General features: G+C 37.9%; 1 protein-coding gene across 1 annotated transcript; it reads right to left on the reverse strand.

The window, feature by feature from the left end:
* Positions 1–12592: 12592 nt before the first annotated feature.
* On the reverse strand, positions 12593–15324 carry LOC306988235 (uncharacterized protein; the record flags this gene model as incomplete). Its single annotated transcript, XM_079593042.1, has 5 exons — positions 12593–12754; positions 14071–14144; positions 14246–14350; positions 14979–15272; positions 15321–15324. The coding sequence occupies 5 exons, from the start codon at positions 15322–15324 to the stop codon at positions 12701–12703; spliced, it is 531 nt and encodes a 176-aa protein (XP_079449168.1). The 3' UTR covers positions 12593–12700.
* Between the last annotated feature and the right edge of the window lie 1305 nt (positions 15325–16629).

Genomic DNA, 16629 nt, shown 5'->3' on the forward strand with positions numbered 1-16629 from the left:
AGCGGAAGCAGCAGCGGCAGCAGTCTCGTAAGCAATCCCGGTGTTCTGTTGTTGGATGTAAGAGTGAACATAATAGTCTCGAGCCACTGAGGACGCAGTGATTCGTTTGAATTTTGAAGGTAATGCACCGCAAAATATGCCAACATTCATTTATGCCTGCGCAAATCATTTCACTCCAGACTGCTTTGCTAAAAAGATGCAGAGACCCGTACTTTAAGACAAGCATGTAGAAAAGCGGAGCGGAAATGGAAAAAGGACAGACTTCAGTCGTCACTTAAATCACTGAAGGATAGCCTACTGGCCTACCAGTCAGCTGCAATAGCCGCAAAAGCTGCTTATTTCTCAAACATGATTTCTAACAACCATCATAGACCTAAGATTCTGTTCTCCGTTATACATGCTGCCTTAAATCCACCTGTAAATACTTTTCCAAACCCCTCAAATGCACTATGTGAAAGCTTCCTGAGTTTCTTCATTGACAAAATTGCTAAATTAAGGCCTCAGATAACAGTTCCATATGGTGATCACGGTGATCTGAGCATGCCGGAAACATCATGGGGAACTTTTAACCCTATCACTCTTCAATTACTTACGGAAACCATTGCTAAAATCAAACCCTCCTTTTGCCCTTCTGATGATATACATTCTCGCTTCTTTATAATGCTAACAGAGTCTATTGGCCCTGGCCTGTTATCTCTTATAAACAAATGTTTATCCACCGCTTCGGTTCCTTCATGCCTAAAAATGGCTTTTGTCTCTCCGATACTCAAGAAGCCTTCCTTAGACTCTTCAGTTCTAAATAATTATCGACCTATCTCTGTACTTCCTTTTATTTCAAAGATTCTGGAAAAGACTGTATTGTATCAACTTCAGTCATTCCTAAATATGTCAAAAACGGTAGAAACTTTCCAGTCTGGTTTTAAGTCTTTTCACAGCACCGAATCTGCTCTGCTGAGAGTGTTAAACGACATTTTAGTTGCAACAGATGCTGGAAACCCTGTGGTTTTAGTATTATTAGACTTAACTGCAGCCTTCGATACTGTCAATCATTCACTGCTCTTATCCAGATTAGAACATTTGGGACTGAAAGGCTCAGTCTTAAAATGGTTTAATTCCTATCTAACCGATAGATATTTTGCAGTCAAGATTGGCAATTACACCTCTTCTGCTGCCCTCCTTGAAACTGGTCTGCCTCAGGGCTCTATTTTATCCCCCACACTTTTTTCTTTATATTTGCTTCCTCTGGGCGAGATTTTAAGAAGACACGGTGTCTCCTTTCATTTCTACGCGGACGACACACAGATCTATTTGCCGATTAAAAGAAATGACCCCTCTGCACTTAAATCTCTAATGAACTGTCTTGACGAGGTAAAGCTCTGGCTTGCAAATAACTTCTTAACATTAAACGACTCAAAGACGGAGGTTATAGTTTTCGGTCCATCTGACAAATTTGAGTTTGACAGCAGCATTTTGGGTAACTTGTCAGTTTTTAATACAAGCTGCGTACGAAATCTTGGAGTTTTCCTTGACAGTCGCTTAACTTTAGAGAAACAGGTGTCCTCTGTTGTTGCGTCTGGCTTTTATCAACTCCGCCTTCTTGCCAAAATCAAACATTTTATTCCTGAAAGTTCCATGGAGACAGCCATTCATGCGTTCATAACTTCTCGCTTAGATTACTGTAATGCCCTTTATTGTGGCATTTCAAAAGCCCAGCTTACACGCCTTCAACTTGTTCAAAATGCTGCGGCCAAATTTCTTACGAAAACACGTAAATTTGATCATGTCACCCCTACCCTGCGAGCTTTACATTGGCTACCTGTCCAGTATAGGATTGAATACAAAATTCTCCTATTCGTGTTCAAAAGCCTGCACCACCTTGCTCCAAGTTATCTATCAGAACTCATACACCTATACAGCCCGTCCCGCGTCTTAAGATCCAGTAATCTTAATATACTTGCTGTTCCTTGCACAAGGTTGAAGCGCAGAGGAGATAGAGCCTTTTCAGTAGTGGGACCTAGATTATGGAACAACCTGCCAATACAAATTAGAACAGCTCATTCGCTACCAGTTTTTAAATCCCTACTGAAAACCCATCTATTCTCCTTAGCTTTTAACATCATCTAAGTGTTCTCTCTTCTGTAGCCCATACATTTTCATTTGATGTTGAATATATGCCTATAGTTTAAATTGTCTAATTACTATACATGTAACTTCTCAGCTGTTGTGTATTTTAACTAAATGCTATGTTCTATTTAATGATTGTACAGCACTTTGGTCAGTCCTGTGACTGTTGAAATGTGCTTTATAAATAAACAAACTCAAACTCAAACTCAACTCATGTTACTCGAGGATGGATCAGTACCAACTGTTTGTGATAGTTTATTGTAGTTTACTGTTAGTTGTAGCGAGTGTTTCTGTGTAATTCGCTGTGTATGTGATGATAATGAAAGGGAGAGAGAGAGTTTATGGATAAGACTTTAATGCGCACTTCTTATACTGTTTTATTCAGTTCTTACTGTGATTTTCTGGAGTGAAAACAGACACTTCATCTATTGTGTGATGTACAATAAACTTCATAAAACCGATTAGTGAAGTTTTGGGCATCATTCGGACAGGGTCTACTCTGATACAACAGGCTTGTAGTGGATAAAAGCAAGCTGACAACATAAGTTATAACCATAATTAAACTAAACTATACATGTTATATACAAGTTTTCAAGTTTAATTAATTTATAAAGCACATTTAAAACAGCTACAAGACTGACCAAAGTGCTGTACAAGACAACTAAATACAGATCCCAAATATACACACCGTAATAAAAAATAAAAAATAAATGTAAAAAAATCAATACGCTAGAGAAAATAAATACGTTTTTAAAAGAGACTTTTAAAATTGTCAAGGAAGATGCCACTCTGATCTCTAAGGGCAGGTTGTTCCATAACCCGTAGCCCAGCCACAGAAAACGCTCGATCACCTCTACGCTTGAGTCGTGAGTGTGGGACTAGAAGGAGGTTTTGGTCACATGATCTTAAGCTTCTGGAAGGGCTATAGGAGTAAATAGTAAATAGGAGGAGCATGGTTATGCAGACATTTATATACAAATAAGAGAATCTTAAAATCAATAACATACTGAATCGGCAGTCAGTGAAGATCTCTTAGAATAAAAGTGATGTGATCATGCAAGTGACCAATCCTGAGTGGCGACGTCACTTTTCGGATTCTACCGTACTCGGCTCAGGAAACACAACAGGAAACTTTTCTTACCATTCTAAGAACTGTTCGGCCCGACGGTGGAAACGCGGCTATATGTTCTCTGGCTCTGTAGGCATCATTGTATGTATCCGGTTTGAACTGAACACCGCTAGTACAGTTTCTGACATTTTATTGTGTGAAATTGTCCTGTTTTGTTGTTGCATGAGCTCTTGAAGCTCCGCCCTCTGCTTGAAAGGGAGCCGGAAGCAGCAGCTCATTTGCATTTAAAGGGACATACACAAAAACGCCACCTTTTCGCTCACCCCCAAAAGACTTTACACTCATATATAATATACTACACTTATACTACACTCATATACATAATTCATATAATATAGAACACGCAAGTGATATAGTTGTGAGTATGTGACAGAGAAAATAATCTTGTAATTTAGAGGGAAAATGTGTGAATGTTATTGTGGCAAGCAGGGCGAAGCCGAGAGTTGTGGGAACGGAGCGATTGTTAATGAGCGGCACCTGCACTCCACACAGAGGCATGCCAAGCTTGAGGGGGGCCCCAGGCAAAAGGCCTAGAGATATAATTATACAGCATAAAAAAGTAGTCAAAACACATCTAACAGAACATGAATTGGGGCCCCACTAAGGGGTATGCGGAGGTGTGGCGGCGTCACTGCTTGTGCGTGCTATATTAATAGGAACATTTTTGATTGTTTAAATGATCGATCCTCGGGGGCCCCCTCAAAATGCGGGGCCCCAGGCAATTGCCTGCCTTGCCTGTCCTATTGCAGCGCCTCTGACTCCACACCGGCCTCAAGTCTCACAGAAGAGCTCCGGGAGGATAAAAGGAGGAGCGACGGCAGTAAAGGACGAGAGAGGACTAGGCCTGGAGTAATTATGTTGTGTTTTGTTGTTTTGTGCGGCAGTCATCCGCTTACTTTCGTTTTGATGACTGTTTATCTTAAGTGTGTGAAACGTTTGCCCGGTTCACGTCTCCTTAACTGCACCTTTAAATTTACTACATTTATCATTTAAGTTAGCAACTTTTCAAAAGTTAAAAGCCAATTAATTTTTAAAAATTAAAATGTATTGCTAGGTGCTTTTTTCCCCGAAAAAAAAAAGTTAGACTGAAAAATTGCTTAGTTGGCATCACTGAGCCCATCCAGTGTAGTCATCATCACTATAGCTGCGTCCCAATTTAGAGATTGCATCACAGCGGTGCGATGAAGGCTGTCCCAAATCATACATTCCTTCAAATGCATCCTTCATTTCACGGGCACTGAAGGCAACAGATGTGGTAAAAGTACATAATTTTGAGTGTATTTCAGAAGAGTAGACAAGCTTTGGGACATACAGTACTATCATGTCATAAAATTGCGTCTTTAACTGGCATACATTTTTAGCGGTCGTAAATACTCAAGACAAGTGAGTGTGCAATTTCAGAAGCATTATGTGTCTAGGTAGATTCCACATTTGACTGCTTCAGATACGTCGGCGCGTACGCCATCTTGGAAAATGTCAAAACTCATAGTAAGAATGAATTTTGCCAAGATTCACATTCACAAAGAAATGGGATAAACTTTCAAAGAGAATGTGTATGTTTGTGTTTTTATATAGCCATGTATTAACTCAATATGACAGGTTTTTATACTATGGTAACTCGTTAATCTTGTGTTAGCTGATGCCTTCGTCCAGTATTGTGTTCAAAATCATCTGCTGAAGTCTATTGCAGATATAGATATTCATACACGCGTCTGACTAGTTGCATACACTCAGTTACAAAATGGCGGATGTCCTTGGTTGTATTTCACAACCAAAATAACTTTATAGCGCCGTCTAAGTTATACGCTTCTAATTATTTATTTTACTATAACAACAATCTTAACATGATTTAACTCATAATAACATTTCATAAATGAGAAGTTATCACACCCCTACTTTTCATATACTTTTTGCAAAGACTGCCTGCAGAAGCTGTCATCATTTGCACATCAGATTCATCATTAATCATTTCATATGATGGGCAATGAGTAAAGCCACAAACTCTGAAATGATCACAATAGGGGAGAGTGGGGCACAACCTAACGCGGGTTAAGTTGTAACACACATGGTTTAAATACTTCCACATATGCCAGCATGACGAAACAGTGTATTTACTAGTTGCCAAATCAACACTATATAGATAAAAAATGCCAACATTCAGAAATCTTTGGAAGATATCAGTGAACATTTATTTAACCATAGCAAAAGTCAATTTCTTATGTTCATTTTCCATCTCTATTTTTTGGTGTTTATTTTAAATTAGTCAAATCTGATATTATTTTAATCTCCAATATGTTATTTAACAGTTGAGATAGTTCTTTAATGCTTCGCTAACCAGCAGAAGACACTAGCAGGGTTTAAACCCCAGTTGTGCAGCTGGGGCATGTTGTCAGACTGCGTTACAATGAGCCCCTATTAGAACTATGCTATTATATTCTATACTTTTATGAATTATATTGAGAAACCATGAGAAAAAAAGTCAATGTTCAGAAATTATTAATTGTTATTATGTTTTCAACTATGTTGTATAGCTGCGTTTTCCTGTGTTCGTGGTCAAACTCAAAAATTACTTTATTTTTAATTATTAAAATCCCATTATTTTATATGAAAACGTTAATAATTGTATTTTATTGAGAAAATATTTTAGTTTGTCTTGTATATTTTTTTGATTAGATCAGATTAGAGCAGATAGCATTTTAAGCTGTCATAAAGTCATGTTACAATGTGCCCCTCACATGTTACCACCTATGGGGCATGTTGTCACATTTCACTTCCATTCTTTTGGGGTAAATCAAGAAAAAGGTGTACACTGTATTAATAAAACAAAACTTTAGATTTACACAAACTGATAAAGTCAAAAAGTGTTAGGTTGTGCCCCGCTCTACCCTACTTTTATTCTAAAATGTCATTGCACAAGAGAAAAATAAATGCAAAAAAAAGCAGAATCAATTTTATTTCAGTTTAACTTGTGCCTCTTTTATATAGGATTAACAGAGATTGCAAGTCCTCTGGCTAGTCAAAAAGCAGCCAAATGCTTTGTATTAAAACTAAAGCAAGATTTAATGTCTTAAAATAAATATAACTTACCAGCAATATGCCACATATAGCACAAAATAAACAGATGAACCATCTTCCAATAACAGTGCTTGAAATATGCCAACACTTGTGTGACAGACACAGATTGTGAACTGACTCAACAGTGTTAAGCTGTGATATTAATATATAGTGTTGCGTGTGTTTCCTCCACCGGATTTGAACACCCACGTGTGTGAGCTGCTCTTCATGTTGTGGTTCTTTCTCCTTTTAAGACGTGTTATTAGTGGCAGACTTGATTATTTTAGCATTTAAGTTCTATATTGTTTTCGATTATTAACCTGACCTCTGGCCTGACTCTATTAGTGGTGTTTGTGTTTGTTGTAGACTCATGGATGAGGTGTGCTTTGACTTTTATAAGCCATCGAGTTGCATTGACTTAGCATGGGGATGAACTTTGATGTCACTCTGAACGAGGATTTTGTAGAAACGTGTGTGTTTCAACGTCTGAAGAGGATGGCAAGCCCTGGATTAAAAGAGCTGCACAAATGTTCCCCGTAGACATACTATGGTGAAGGACGGCCCATGAAACAGGAAGTGAGCGCATGTGTTTTTCCTACTATGGGAACTTGCATATGAATATTGAACATAACTCTGGATCACAGTGTCATAGAGACATGAGGGTGGGCTAATTTCACTCAGACAACCAATCAGTCTCTCAGGATCATTGTGAAGCTATCAAGCCACGCCCTAGCAACCATTTAGAGCACCCTAGTAACCGATACCATAAACTACCATTATAAAACCTGGATGGATACCTTTGCAGCACTCATGCATCCATTCAGTCTTACATTGGAGACGCTGTATCAACACCCTAGCAACACTTTCATAGAAACAAGTTCCCTAGAGTTCCATTCAAATAGATCAGAAGGGAAATATGTGGATAGAAGTGTGACAGAGACATGAGAGGCTTGTGTAGTTCACAGCAAGCACTCACATTCTCCTCAGAAAATCTATCTAGTTTTTGTTGGTTTTCCACACATAAATGTTAATGGATCAATTAATCAAGTTTCTTTCTTTTTTTTAAAGCAACTATAAATTATAATTACTCTATTTTTCTGTAAGCTGTTAGTCCAGCCATCAGCTCAAACCACATCTCTGTTCAGATGTCACGATCAGACCACTGGCGGTTTCACTTTGACTCACACTCTGAGCTGCTCGAGTGTCTAATGCATTCAGTGAATCATGTACTGTGCGTTTCACGCGGCATTGAAGATTTCTTTGACTATTGGGCAATTTGCTATTATTATAATATATACGTTTTTGTATGATAGTTAAATGTTCATTTAAATGACATGCTTCGAAACCTGCTGCTTTTAAGGCCACAGTTTATTGACACTTTAAATTCACATGCAAACACACTGGTTTGGTATTTACCTTCTTCATTGGAAAAAAAAATACACAAAATTGTATTTATACTGGAGTCACAGTGCAGAATTTACTGTAACAGTATTATTATTATTAATTTATTTAATTTTGAATGTACTTGATAACAATGAGTGTTTGGATGAAATGATGGCACCTCTGACTGAAGTCCTCTCCACTAGTCCTGTAGTTGTTGTTATACACCACCAATATAATACTGAAACAGAAGAAGTGTTATTGGCTACGTCACCCTGTGTGTGTGTGTGTGTGTGTGTGTGTGTGTGTGTGTGTGTGTGTGTGTGTGTGTGTGTGTGTGTGTGTGTGTGTGTGTGTGTGTGTGTGTGTGTGTGTGTGTGTGTGTGTGTGTGTGTGTGTGTGTCATTTCTTTGGGCCTGTCCCAGTACACACACTTGCGTTGTTTGCTACTTGAACACTGGAGCCTAACACTGAACATATACGTCATAAACTGAAAGTGGTCAAATGGTCCAAGACCACAAGTGTAGGAAACAGTGGAGGAGAGAGAGTGAGTTGTTTGGCCTAAACGCTTTCTAAAACTAACAACCTGAGGTAAATATTGGTATCTTTTATATTACCACTATTTTAATAAAATAGTATTACTCAAGTCCTAAAGTGGAAGATTGCAATAAATTTGCTTAAGTGCACTAAACCACTTTGAAGGGTGATATTTATCTGTAAGGCTCTGTGAAAATACGCTGAAATCACTACTTGTTTGTATGAATGCACAAATTGATGAAATATGCACTGAAATATTTGGAGTTTATCCATGACACACATGACATGTTAGGGGTTGAGCTTACAGCGGTGATGCTGTTTTAGCTGCTGTTCTTCATAAATCCACCAGATGACTCCATTTATCAGTTAAATCAATGATGATCAGAGTAGACATGCGTAAATATCAGTCAAAAACATCAGAAAACTCAATTGTCAATTCATCTAGTACTAATGTCATGTTTATGTGGGAATATGATGTCTCCCTCTAGTGTTGAAATGATGTTATAGTTTCATTTCTGTGGGAGTTTACATCTGCTTTATTTGGGTTCCAGCACATGTAACAGTGAATACATTAAAAGAACATCTGTCCAGAACTCCGAACATGCAAATTCAAATTCCTTACTCAATAATAATACTAAAAATGGCATAATAGTGTTGCACTGTTTTACACTTTACTGTACATCTCTTTACTGACTGGATACTTTTGCAACTTAAATTGCAGCATTTCTGCTGTTATAAAGAATAATGACTGTTAATGATGAAGCAGTTTAAAGTTCATGACATTGCAGCGTGACACTTAAAACTGATCTGATATTCTCGCACACAGAGCAATCGCATAAATGTACTAAAAACCATCAGAAAACCAAATATTTGCTAATTGTATTAATTTCTCAAATTGGGGAGATTGGGTATTGTAACATGGGTTTGTGTAACAAATAGGGGTATTATAACATGGAGAGGGTTGTAACACCACCAGTTCCACCAATCAGGGATGAGCTCATAGTCCCACGATCATTTCATTATTCTCCTCTTCACCTCTATCTGGTGTGTGGTGTGTGGTGAGTGCACAGGCACTTTTGTACTGTGGTTGTCGTTGCATCATCCAAGTGGATGCTCACACTAGTGGTGGTTGAGGAGAGATTCCCTGATACAACTGTAAAGCGCTTTGGGTGTACAATAGTACATATGAAAGCGGAATGGAAATGACTCATTGGGTGATTGCCAAAGGCAAGGCACTCACTATTGTTATTGCTCATACTTAATTTATTTTTCTTTATTATTATTCCACCAAAAGTTTGACGCGCTACTCCTCCCGCAGCATTTGTCACAGACCTGAGAATGAGGCATCAAATTGTGCGGATTATTGAGGAATGATGGGCTATGACTTTTATAAGTGATCGGAGGTGAGATCTTCGCCACAGGGGCGAAAAAGTGGCCGAAAAATACCATATACTTAACTGTCACAGTTGTGTTTCTGTCTGAGTCTTGTTGTCACGAGTCACGTCTTCCTTTGTTCTGTTTTCCCGCCACTCCTTTGTTTCCTAGTTAATCTATCACACCTGTTTCCTCGTTAGTCTTGTCAGTTGTGTCTTGTTTTCCTGATCTGTTTCCTTATGCATTTAAGCCCTGTGTGTTGCCTTGTTCTTGGTCTGATCTATGTCGTATTAATAAGTGTGTGTACCTTCTGCCCGTCTTCTAAGTACCCGTGTGATTTACATTGAGTAAAAGTTTGCATTAGATCTTTGGGTTCTTTTTTGTCTTCTTCTGCCTGCACCACACCGTGACATTAACATTGCGACAAACTTTGATGATTCATAGCTCAGAGCGAGGATTTTGCAGAAACGTATATAATTTACCACATTAGAAGTGACTGGCAGGCTCTGTAAACATACCTCACAATGGGGTAAAAGTTGGTGGAGAGTTCCTGCCTCAAGTAGAGGAGTTCAAGTATCTTGGGGTCTTGTTCACGAGTGAGGGAAGGATGGAACGGGAGATTGAAAGATGGATTGGTGCACTCCGGTTATATGTACATTTTAGGCAACAATAAAACGAAATGTGTTATAAAACACCACTCTGCCTTTTTTCGTTTTAATTTAATACATTTTAAACATTATAGGCACACAAATGTGGTTCAGGCAATGCGTATTGATTATATTCACTGCATGTATAACGTAGCCTATTTATTTTTTAGCTATAAACAACTACATTCTCACCTGAAAAACTCTTAAAACTACATTTTCGTGACACAATAACAGTAGTATTATATTTCAACTGTATTAAAAAATGGCTCTTATAATGTTGGCATTCCCCTTGTAGCACGCGCATGTGACGATTCTCTGTCAACCAATCAACGTTCTGCAGCGAATCTAGCTCCACCCTTTAGTACCGTACCACTGTGCTAGGTACCCCAACGGAACGGTACCCAAAAAGTGGTACGGTAAGGTTCGGCATTTTGGTACCATTCACAACTTTTGACAGTGGAAACGCAAATAATTGCGTACCGTACTGTACCGTACCGTACCGTACCATACCGCTCAATAGAAACAAGCTATTTCTGAAGATGATTTGCAGTTCCATCAGCAGAAGTCAGCTTCAAGACTCACACAGGAGTTCGTAGGCCGCTCCGCTTACAGTTACATGTTAGTCACGATGATCTTATTTTGTTGTGTCCGTCTTTATCCTATACAATCTGATGTATTCTTCTTTTTTCTGTGAGTTTCTCAGAGAATTCCTCGAGGACTCTCCCGGCCGTGATTAAAGCATTTAAAGGACATTTGCTGAAGTCTGTCTGTTATCATTGCTGCGCAGCAAGTAAGCTAGGGTAAGAAACTCGAAGCCAGTTGTCAACTGAAGAGGCACGAGCTAGAGTATAAAGATTATTGGGTGTCAATTGGAGACGCCCAAGATTTATTTATTAAGTGTCGACTGCAGGCGCTTGGGCGTCGATTGGACATGCCCCAGGTAAGAAGAAAGTAAAGAAAAATCTACCACACCTTCCAGGTCGCAGATTTGGGTTGCTGGGCGCCAGCCTGTCCCGAACAACAACTCAGTAAATCTCCAATAATGCCAGTGGTTTATTAACCTGTAACTAAGAAGACTAACACACACACAGACATGGTTGGATTTGGCAGGCTCTAACTATAAACAGGAGAGTCTTCTCAAAACATCAAGATAATGTGTTCTTTCTCTCAAGGAGAGCTACACTTTAGTCTAAATGGAAAGTAAGGCTTTAACAAAGAAATGGTCCCTTAAACTATAGACTTCAATGACCATAGTTGTCAGATCTCTATATGGATTATGTGATGTCATTTTATAAAAAAATATAGGCTATATAAACATATATCTGTATTAAAGTAAAAATTAAGTATTTGGAATGGAATTAAATAACAAGTACTTTGGGTGTCTTGTTCATTATATTTATTTTCATATAAAAGCAACAGAGCTTAAATTACATCCAGTTTATTAGCAACACTTTGCACAAGCGTGAATCCCGTGAATCCCACAATATCCGTCTTTGATCTCACAGATGTCAGATCCACTGCGAGAAGAGAAAAGCTTACCGAACATTACAATTGCACCACAGCTCTGTACTGCATGTGTTTGTTTAGAAGGATGTTTTATGTTCTTTCATGTTAACGAATTGGTATACCTCTCTATCTCTTCGATTAATGGTATATCCATGTGTGTTTCACTGTTCAGTGAATCTGTACTGGTAATTCGAGACTGCTGTAGCAGTTGCAGAGCCGAGAACTGCTGCTACTGAATACAATCGACATAACTAAAAAGTCGATGCATGTCTCCAGTATGTTTAATATGTTATATTTTGATTAACACATAAACATTTACTTTGCACCCTTAAAACCTTGGAAAAAGTTTAAGTCAAAGACTTACTTATGAATAAAATTAGCTGTTCCTGAAAATAACGTTTTACAGGTATATATGCAATAATTATCCCAACATTATCCTAAATGTTTCCAAGAATTTGTAAATTCAGAGAAATTCACAATTTTAAATAGCCTGTTAAACATATATGTACACACACACACACACACAAACAACATGTTTGTGGCAAACATCAACCCCATTCGTCCAGCAGTAAATATGTGCTCATGCCAAGCTGTTTATTCTACAGATCAAAAATAAAGAAGTGTGAAGTCCGCACACTGATTTTAACTGCTTCCAAAATGGATTTATTAAAGGCAACGTTTCGACCCTCAGGTCTTCATCAGGCACAACCTGAAGACCTGAGGGTCGAAACGTTGCCTTTTTAATAATAAATCCATTTTGGAAGCAGTTAAAATCAGTGTGCGGACTTCACACTTCTTTATTTTTGTTTATATCACTTAGTTGTCCTGCACCTGAGCCCAATCTGGGTGTTTGGGATGTGCACAGCAGCTTTGTGCTTTTTATTCTACAGATCAAACCACATTTCTCAACCACAAAGCGTTCACACAACTGAATCTGATACTTGTGCGATCATTTTCTCATGGCGATAGGGGCATACTCAACATGATCCTCCTCTTTAGCATTCTGTAAAAATACAAGATATAGGCCTATTAATAAAGCAAATATTAATTATTATGTATGTCATGTTACAATATGCAGGTAAGACTACAACCAGCCACAAGTTTATAACAAAACATGGGCCTTGTTTCCTTAGGTTTTTTTTTTCCTTTTGGTCCATTCACACCAAGATTGATAACTATAACAATAACTATATTAGTGTCTACAGGGCTTGACATTAACTTGTTTCTCACCAGCCACTGTGGCTAGTTGTTTTCCAAAGTTACTAGCCACTCATTATTTTCATTGGCCACAATTTTGACATCGATACCATGGGGAAAAACTGCCATTTAAATATTTTTCATATTATCTCTTAATTTGGTAGCAGGTAGGATATATTAGGCTACTGTCACTTTAAGACCTGACACATGGAACTGCTACACATTCGTTTTCTTTCTCAACTATTTACGTTCACTTAAAACCGGAATTTTGACATTTCTTTTGTGTGTATTTGACTATGTAAGCGCAATAAGCAGCAAAACAAAAATAATTCAATTTAGTGCTGAGAGGCGGCTTTATGTGTGCACACTTTTGGTGTGAGCACAAAATTATGTAAAATTATGAGCAATACGCGCAATCCCATGGCAAAATTCAAGCCCTGTAACACCAACATTATTCATCTGGAGCAAATGTAAAGAGTGAGTGAGTGAGGGGAGGAGGTGTAACTCGATATCGGAGAGACGAGAGAGAGAAAGAGCAGCTAGTATCATGAATCTATTCTGTGGAAAATTGGTATTGGAAGCATTTCAGATATTCAGTATCGAACATAATATATGTGTGTGTATTGTCTATAATTATTTTGTAAATATAAATACACACACATGCATGTATATATTTGAAAAATATTTGCATATATATACTGCATATATATTTTTATATGATTTATATAATATATAAATATAACTATTTTATATATAAATAAAAAAAAATTCTTAAATATATACATGCATGTGTGTGTATTTATATATACAAAATAAGTATAATACACACACATATATTATGTAAACACAAACTTTTATTTTTGATTCGATGAATCGCGATTAATCGTTTACAGCCCTAACACCTGTGTTCAGACCAGCCCATAGGCACACAAATGGGCGCAAATGCATTTGCTATTTAAATAACGTGGCACATGACGTGAAAAGGATAAGTGTGTCGGGCTGAAACTAGCTAAAAAAAGACACTGGCGCTGCATTGTGCCAACTGACTGATAGGACCCATATTGTATCTAATGTGTTTTTGTCACAGTTGATATGAGACACAAAAATTAGTACTGATCTTACCAATTTCTGTGCTTTTCTTTTTCTGAACGATGGCACAGCGTAAATTATCTCTCCGTCATGAGTCTCTGCTCCAACTATAATAATAATAGATGGATTAACACAACAAAACTGATAAGTTTGTCAACTTTTAATAAGACCCGTTTCTTTAAAACATGCTATTGAGGCCTTAACTTGCCTTCTTGGCCTGTTTTCCTACATTTCCTGCAGATGAAGATGATCACGACTACAGCAACAATCATCAGAGATCCAGCAGAGATCAACACTATCAGAGACACTGGGTCTGTAAAAATACAGAGAGACAATGAGTCAATGTGTCAGGATGATGTATCGATAAGTGAACATCTCAGTATTTTGCTGCGTCACATTAATAAAATGGTGTTGAAATGATATACCCAGTGTATCTGTTTCAGTTCCTGATTCTTGTAGCCTGTCTGACCTTTTCCTGTATTAAAAGCTGCCTTCAGAAAAGCCCAGTCTGTTCTGATTGGTCAGCCAGAAATGTGTTTTGAAAATGAACATAATCAGGTTTCTGTAAACGGTATTGTATCTAACTGTGGCATCAGTGTTGGATGTCCATACAATGTCTGTGTTTGTCTGTGTCCCCTTTACATTGAAAACACTCAGCCAACTGTTCTTTGAAGGCAGGCCTAAGCAGGAAGTAGGTGGGCATTATACAAATGTGTTGCATGTTAACAGCTGCGTAATGGAAATAATGGCAGGACAACAGACGGGGTGTTTTTGAATGCATGTGTTTTCTGTCGGAGAGATTCACTCCTCTCCAGATGAAATTCCTGACTGTGCAGATTGAAATTGATGACTATTTCTCAGTTGAGTTCATTATACGACTGAGCCTTTAGAGCCTAAACATGAGGGAGAGAGATCAGCTCAATGAATTAACCATGCTGTACCTGCACATGTGTGGCAGAGTGTGTGGATGTCCAGATGTGTGGTCTGGTTGCTGATGGGATTGTTCAGCACACAGCTGTAGGTGTTTTTATCCTGATATTCCACCTCCAGAGGTAGAGAGAGACTGATGCTGAGATCACACACACTGATGCTGGACAATACACTGATTCCTGCATACCAGGAGAGAGTCGCATCACACACTTTCAACACTGATGAACACACCAGTGAACATGATGATGATGATGATGAAGAACAGTGTGAAGAGTTACTGATGATGACAGGAACAGGCAGAGGAGCTGAGAAACATGAGAAAAATCACACTGTAACGACTTAATATTTAGGACACATCTATACTTTAAAGCTATAACAAATAAAATAAACAAATATTAAACTCACAATAGACAGTGAGATTGAAACTCTTGCTCAGATTTCTGATCATCTCTAGTTGATAAACTCCAGCATGTTCAGTTGTGGTGTGTGTGATGGTCAGAGATCCAGTTTGATCGTCCAGCTTCAGTCTGTCTCTGAATCTCCCATCAAGAACATCTTCATATACAGTGACTCTCATTTCCATTACACTTATTTCTGCTATTAAAGTGTTTTCATCTCCAAACCTCCAGTAAATCAGATCTTCATCCATCATGTCAGTGAGACCAGAGTTTAGAGAGACTGAATCTCCCTCCGTCACTGACACTGACTTCACTGCATCTGTACCTGCAAACACTCCTGGAGAACAGAGTCACAGATTAAAGCTAAATTTTTGTTTGTATCAGTAATTCACTATTTCAAAGTGAAAGGAAAAACAAACAGGAATATCACAGACAAAAAAATTATAGAAAAAGAAAAATCAACAGACCGAATGGAAATGAATGGGAATAACTGGTGATTAAAGAGAAAAGCACCATTAAGGGAAACAATATTTATACAGTACACAACTCATTGCCTTTGTATTTAGATATTATGAATTATTTGTTTACTGATGTTGCACTACAGAAATAACAATTTAGAAGATTTTTCTGCCCCAAGATTGTAAATCTAGTTGTATCTTTGCTTCAAATAATTTACAGGGATATTCAGATATGAAGATTATGTGTTTCTGATTGAATCTGTGTATAATGTGATGATCTGTGACGAATGACCGGAATCCAAACGAGATCTTACAGTAATTTACCAGCTCGATTTCAGAGTATATTTTATCTGGAAATAACGAATGCAAATCCATCATATTACCCTGTATGAAAAGCGAAGCATGAACTAAATCAGTAAAACAATGATATAAAAACACTTACCAACCCGTCGCCACAAACACAAGCTGAACAAAACGCCAACATGAACCATTTTCATTGAGCGCTGTAACATTATAATGCAAATCTGTGACAGAAGTGTGATTTTAATATGTGTGTGTGTGTGTGTGTGTGTGTGTGTGTGTGTGTGTGTGTGTGTGTGTGTGTGTGTGGATCCTCCCCCATCTGGACCACCTATCAGAGTCCACACACTAGATATACTGTCTCAATATACAGCATTTATTAAGACTCACTATAACATTCAGTCAGTTATTAAAATTATCATAAGTATCATCTTTTATTTCTTATGCAGTCTTTCTTTTTGAGGTTGTATGTATGTTTGTGTATACACACACAACAAAAATATATT

The sequence above is a fragment of the Phoxinus phoxinus genome, assembly GCF_949152265.1.
Source record: "Phoxinus phoxinus genome assembly, chromosome: 20".
NCBI lineage: Eukaryota > Metazoa > Chordata > Actinopteri > Cypriniformes > Leuciscidae > Phoxinus > Phoxinus phoxinus.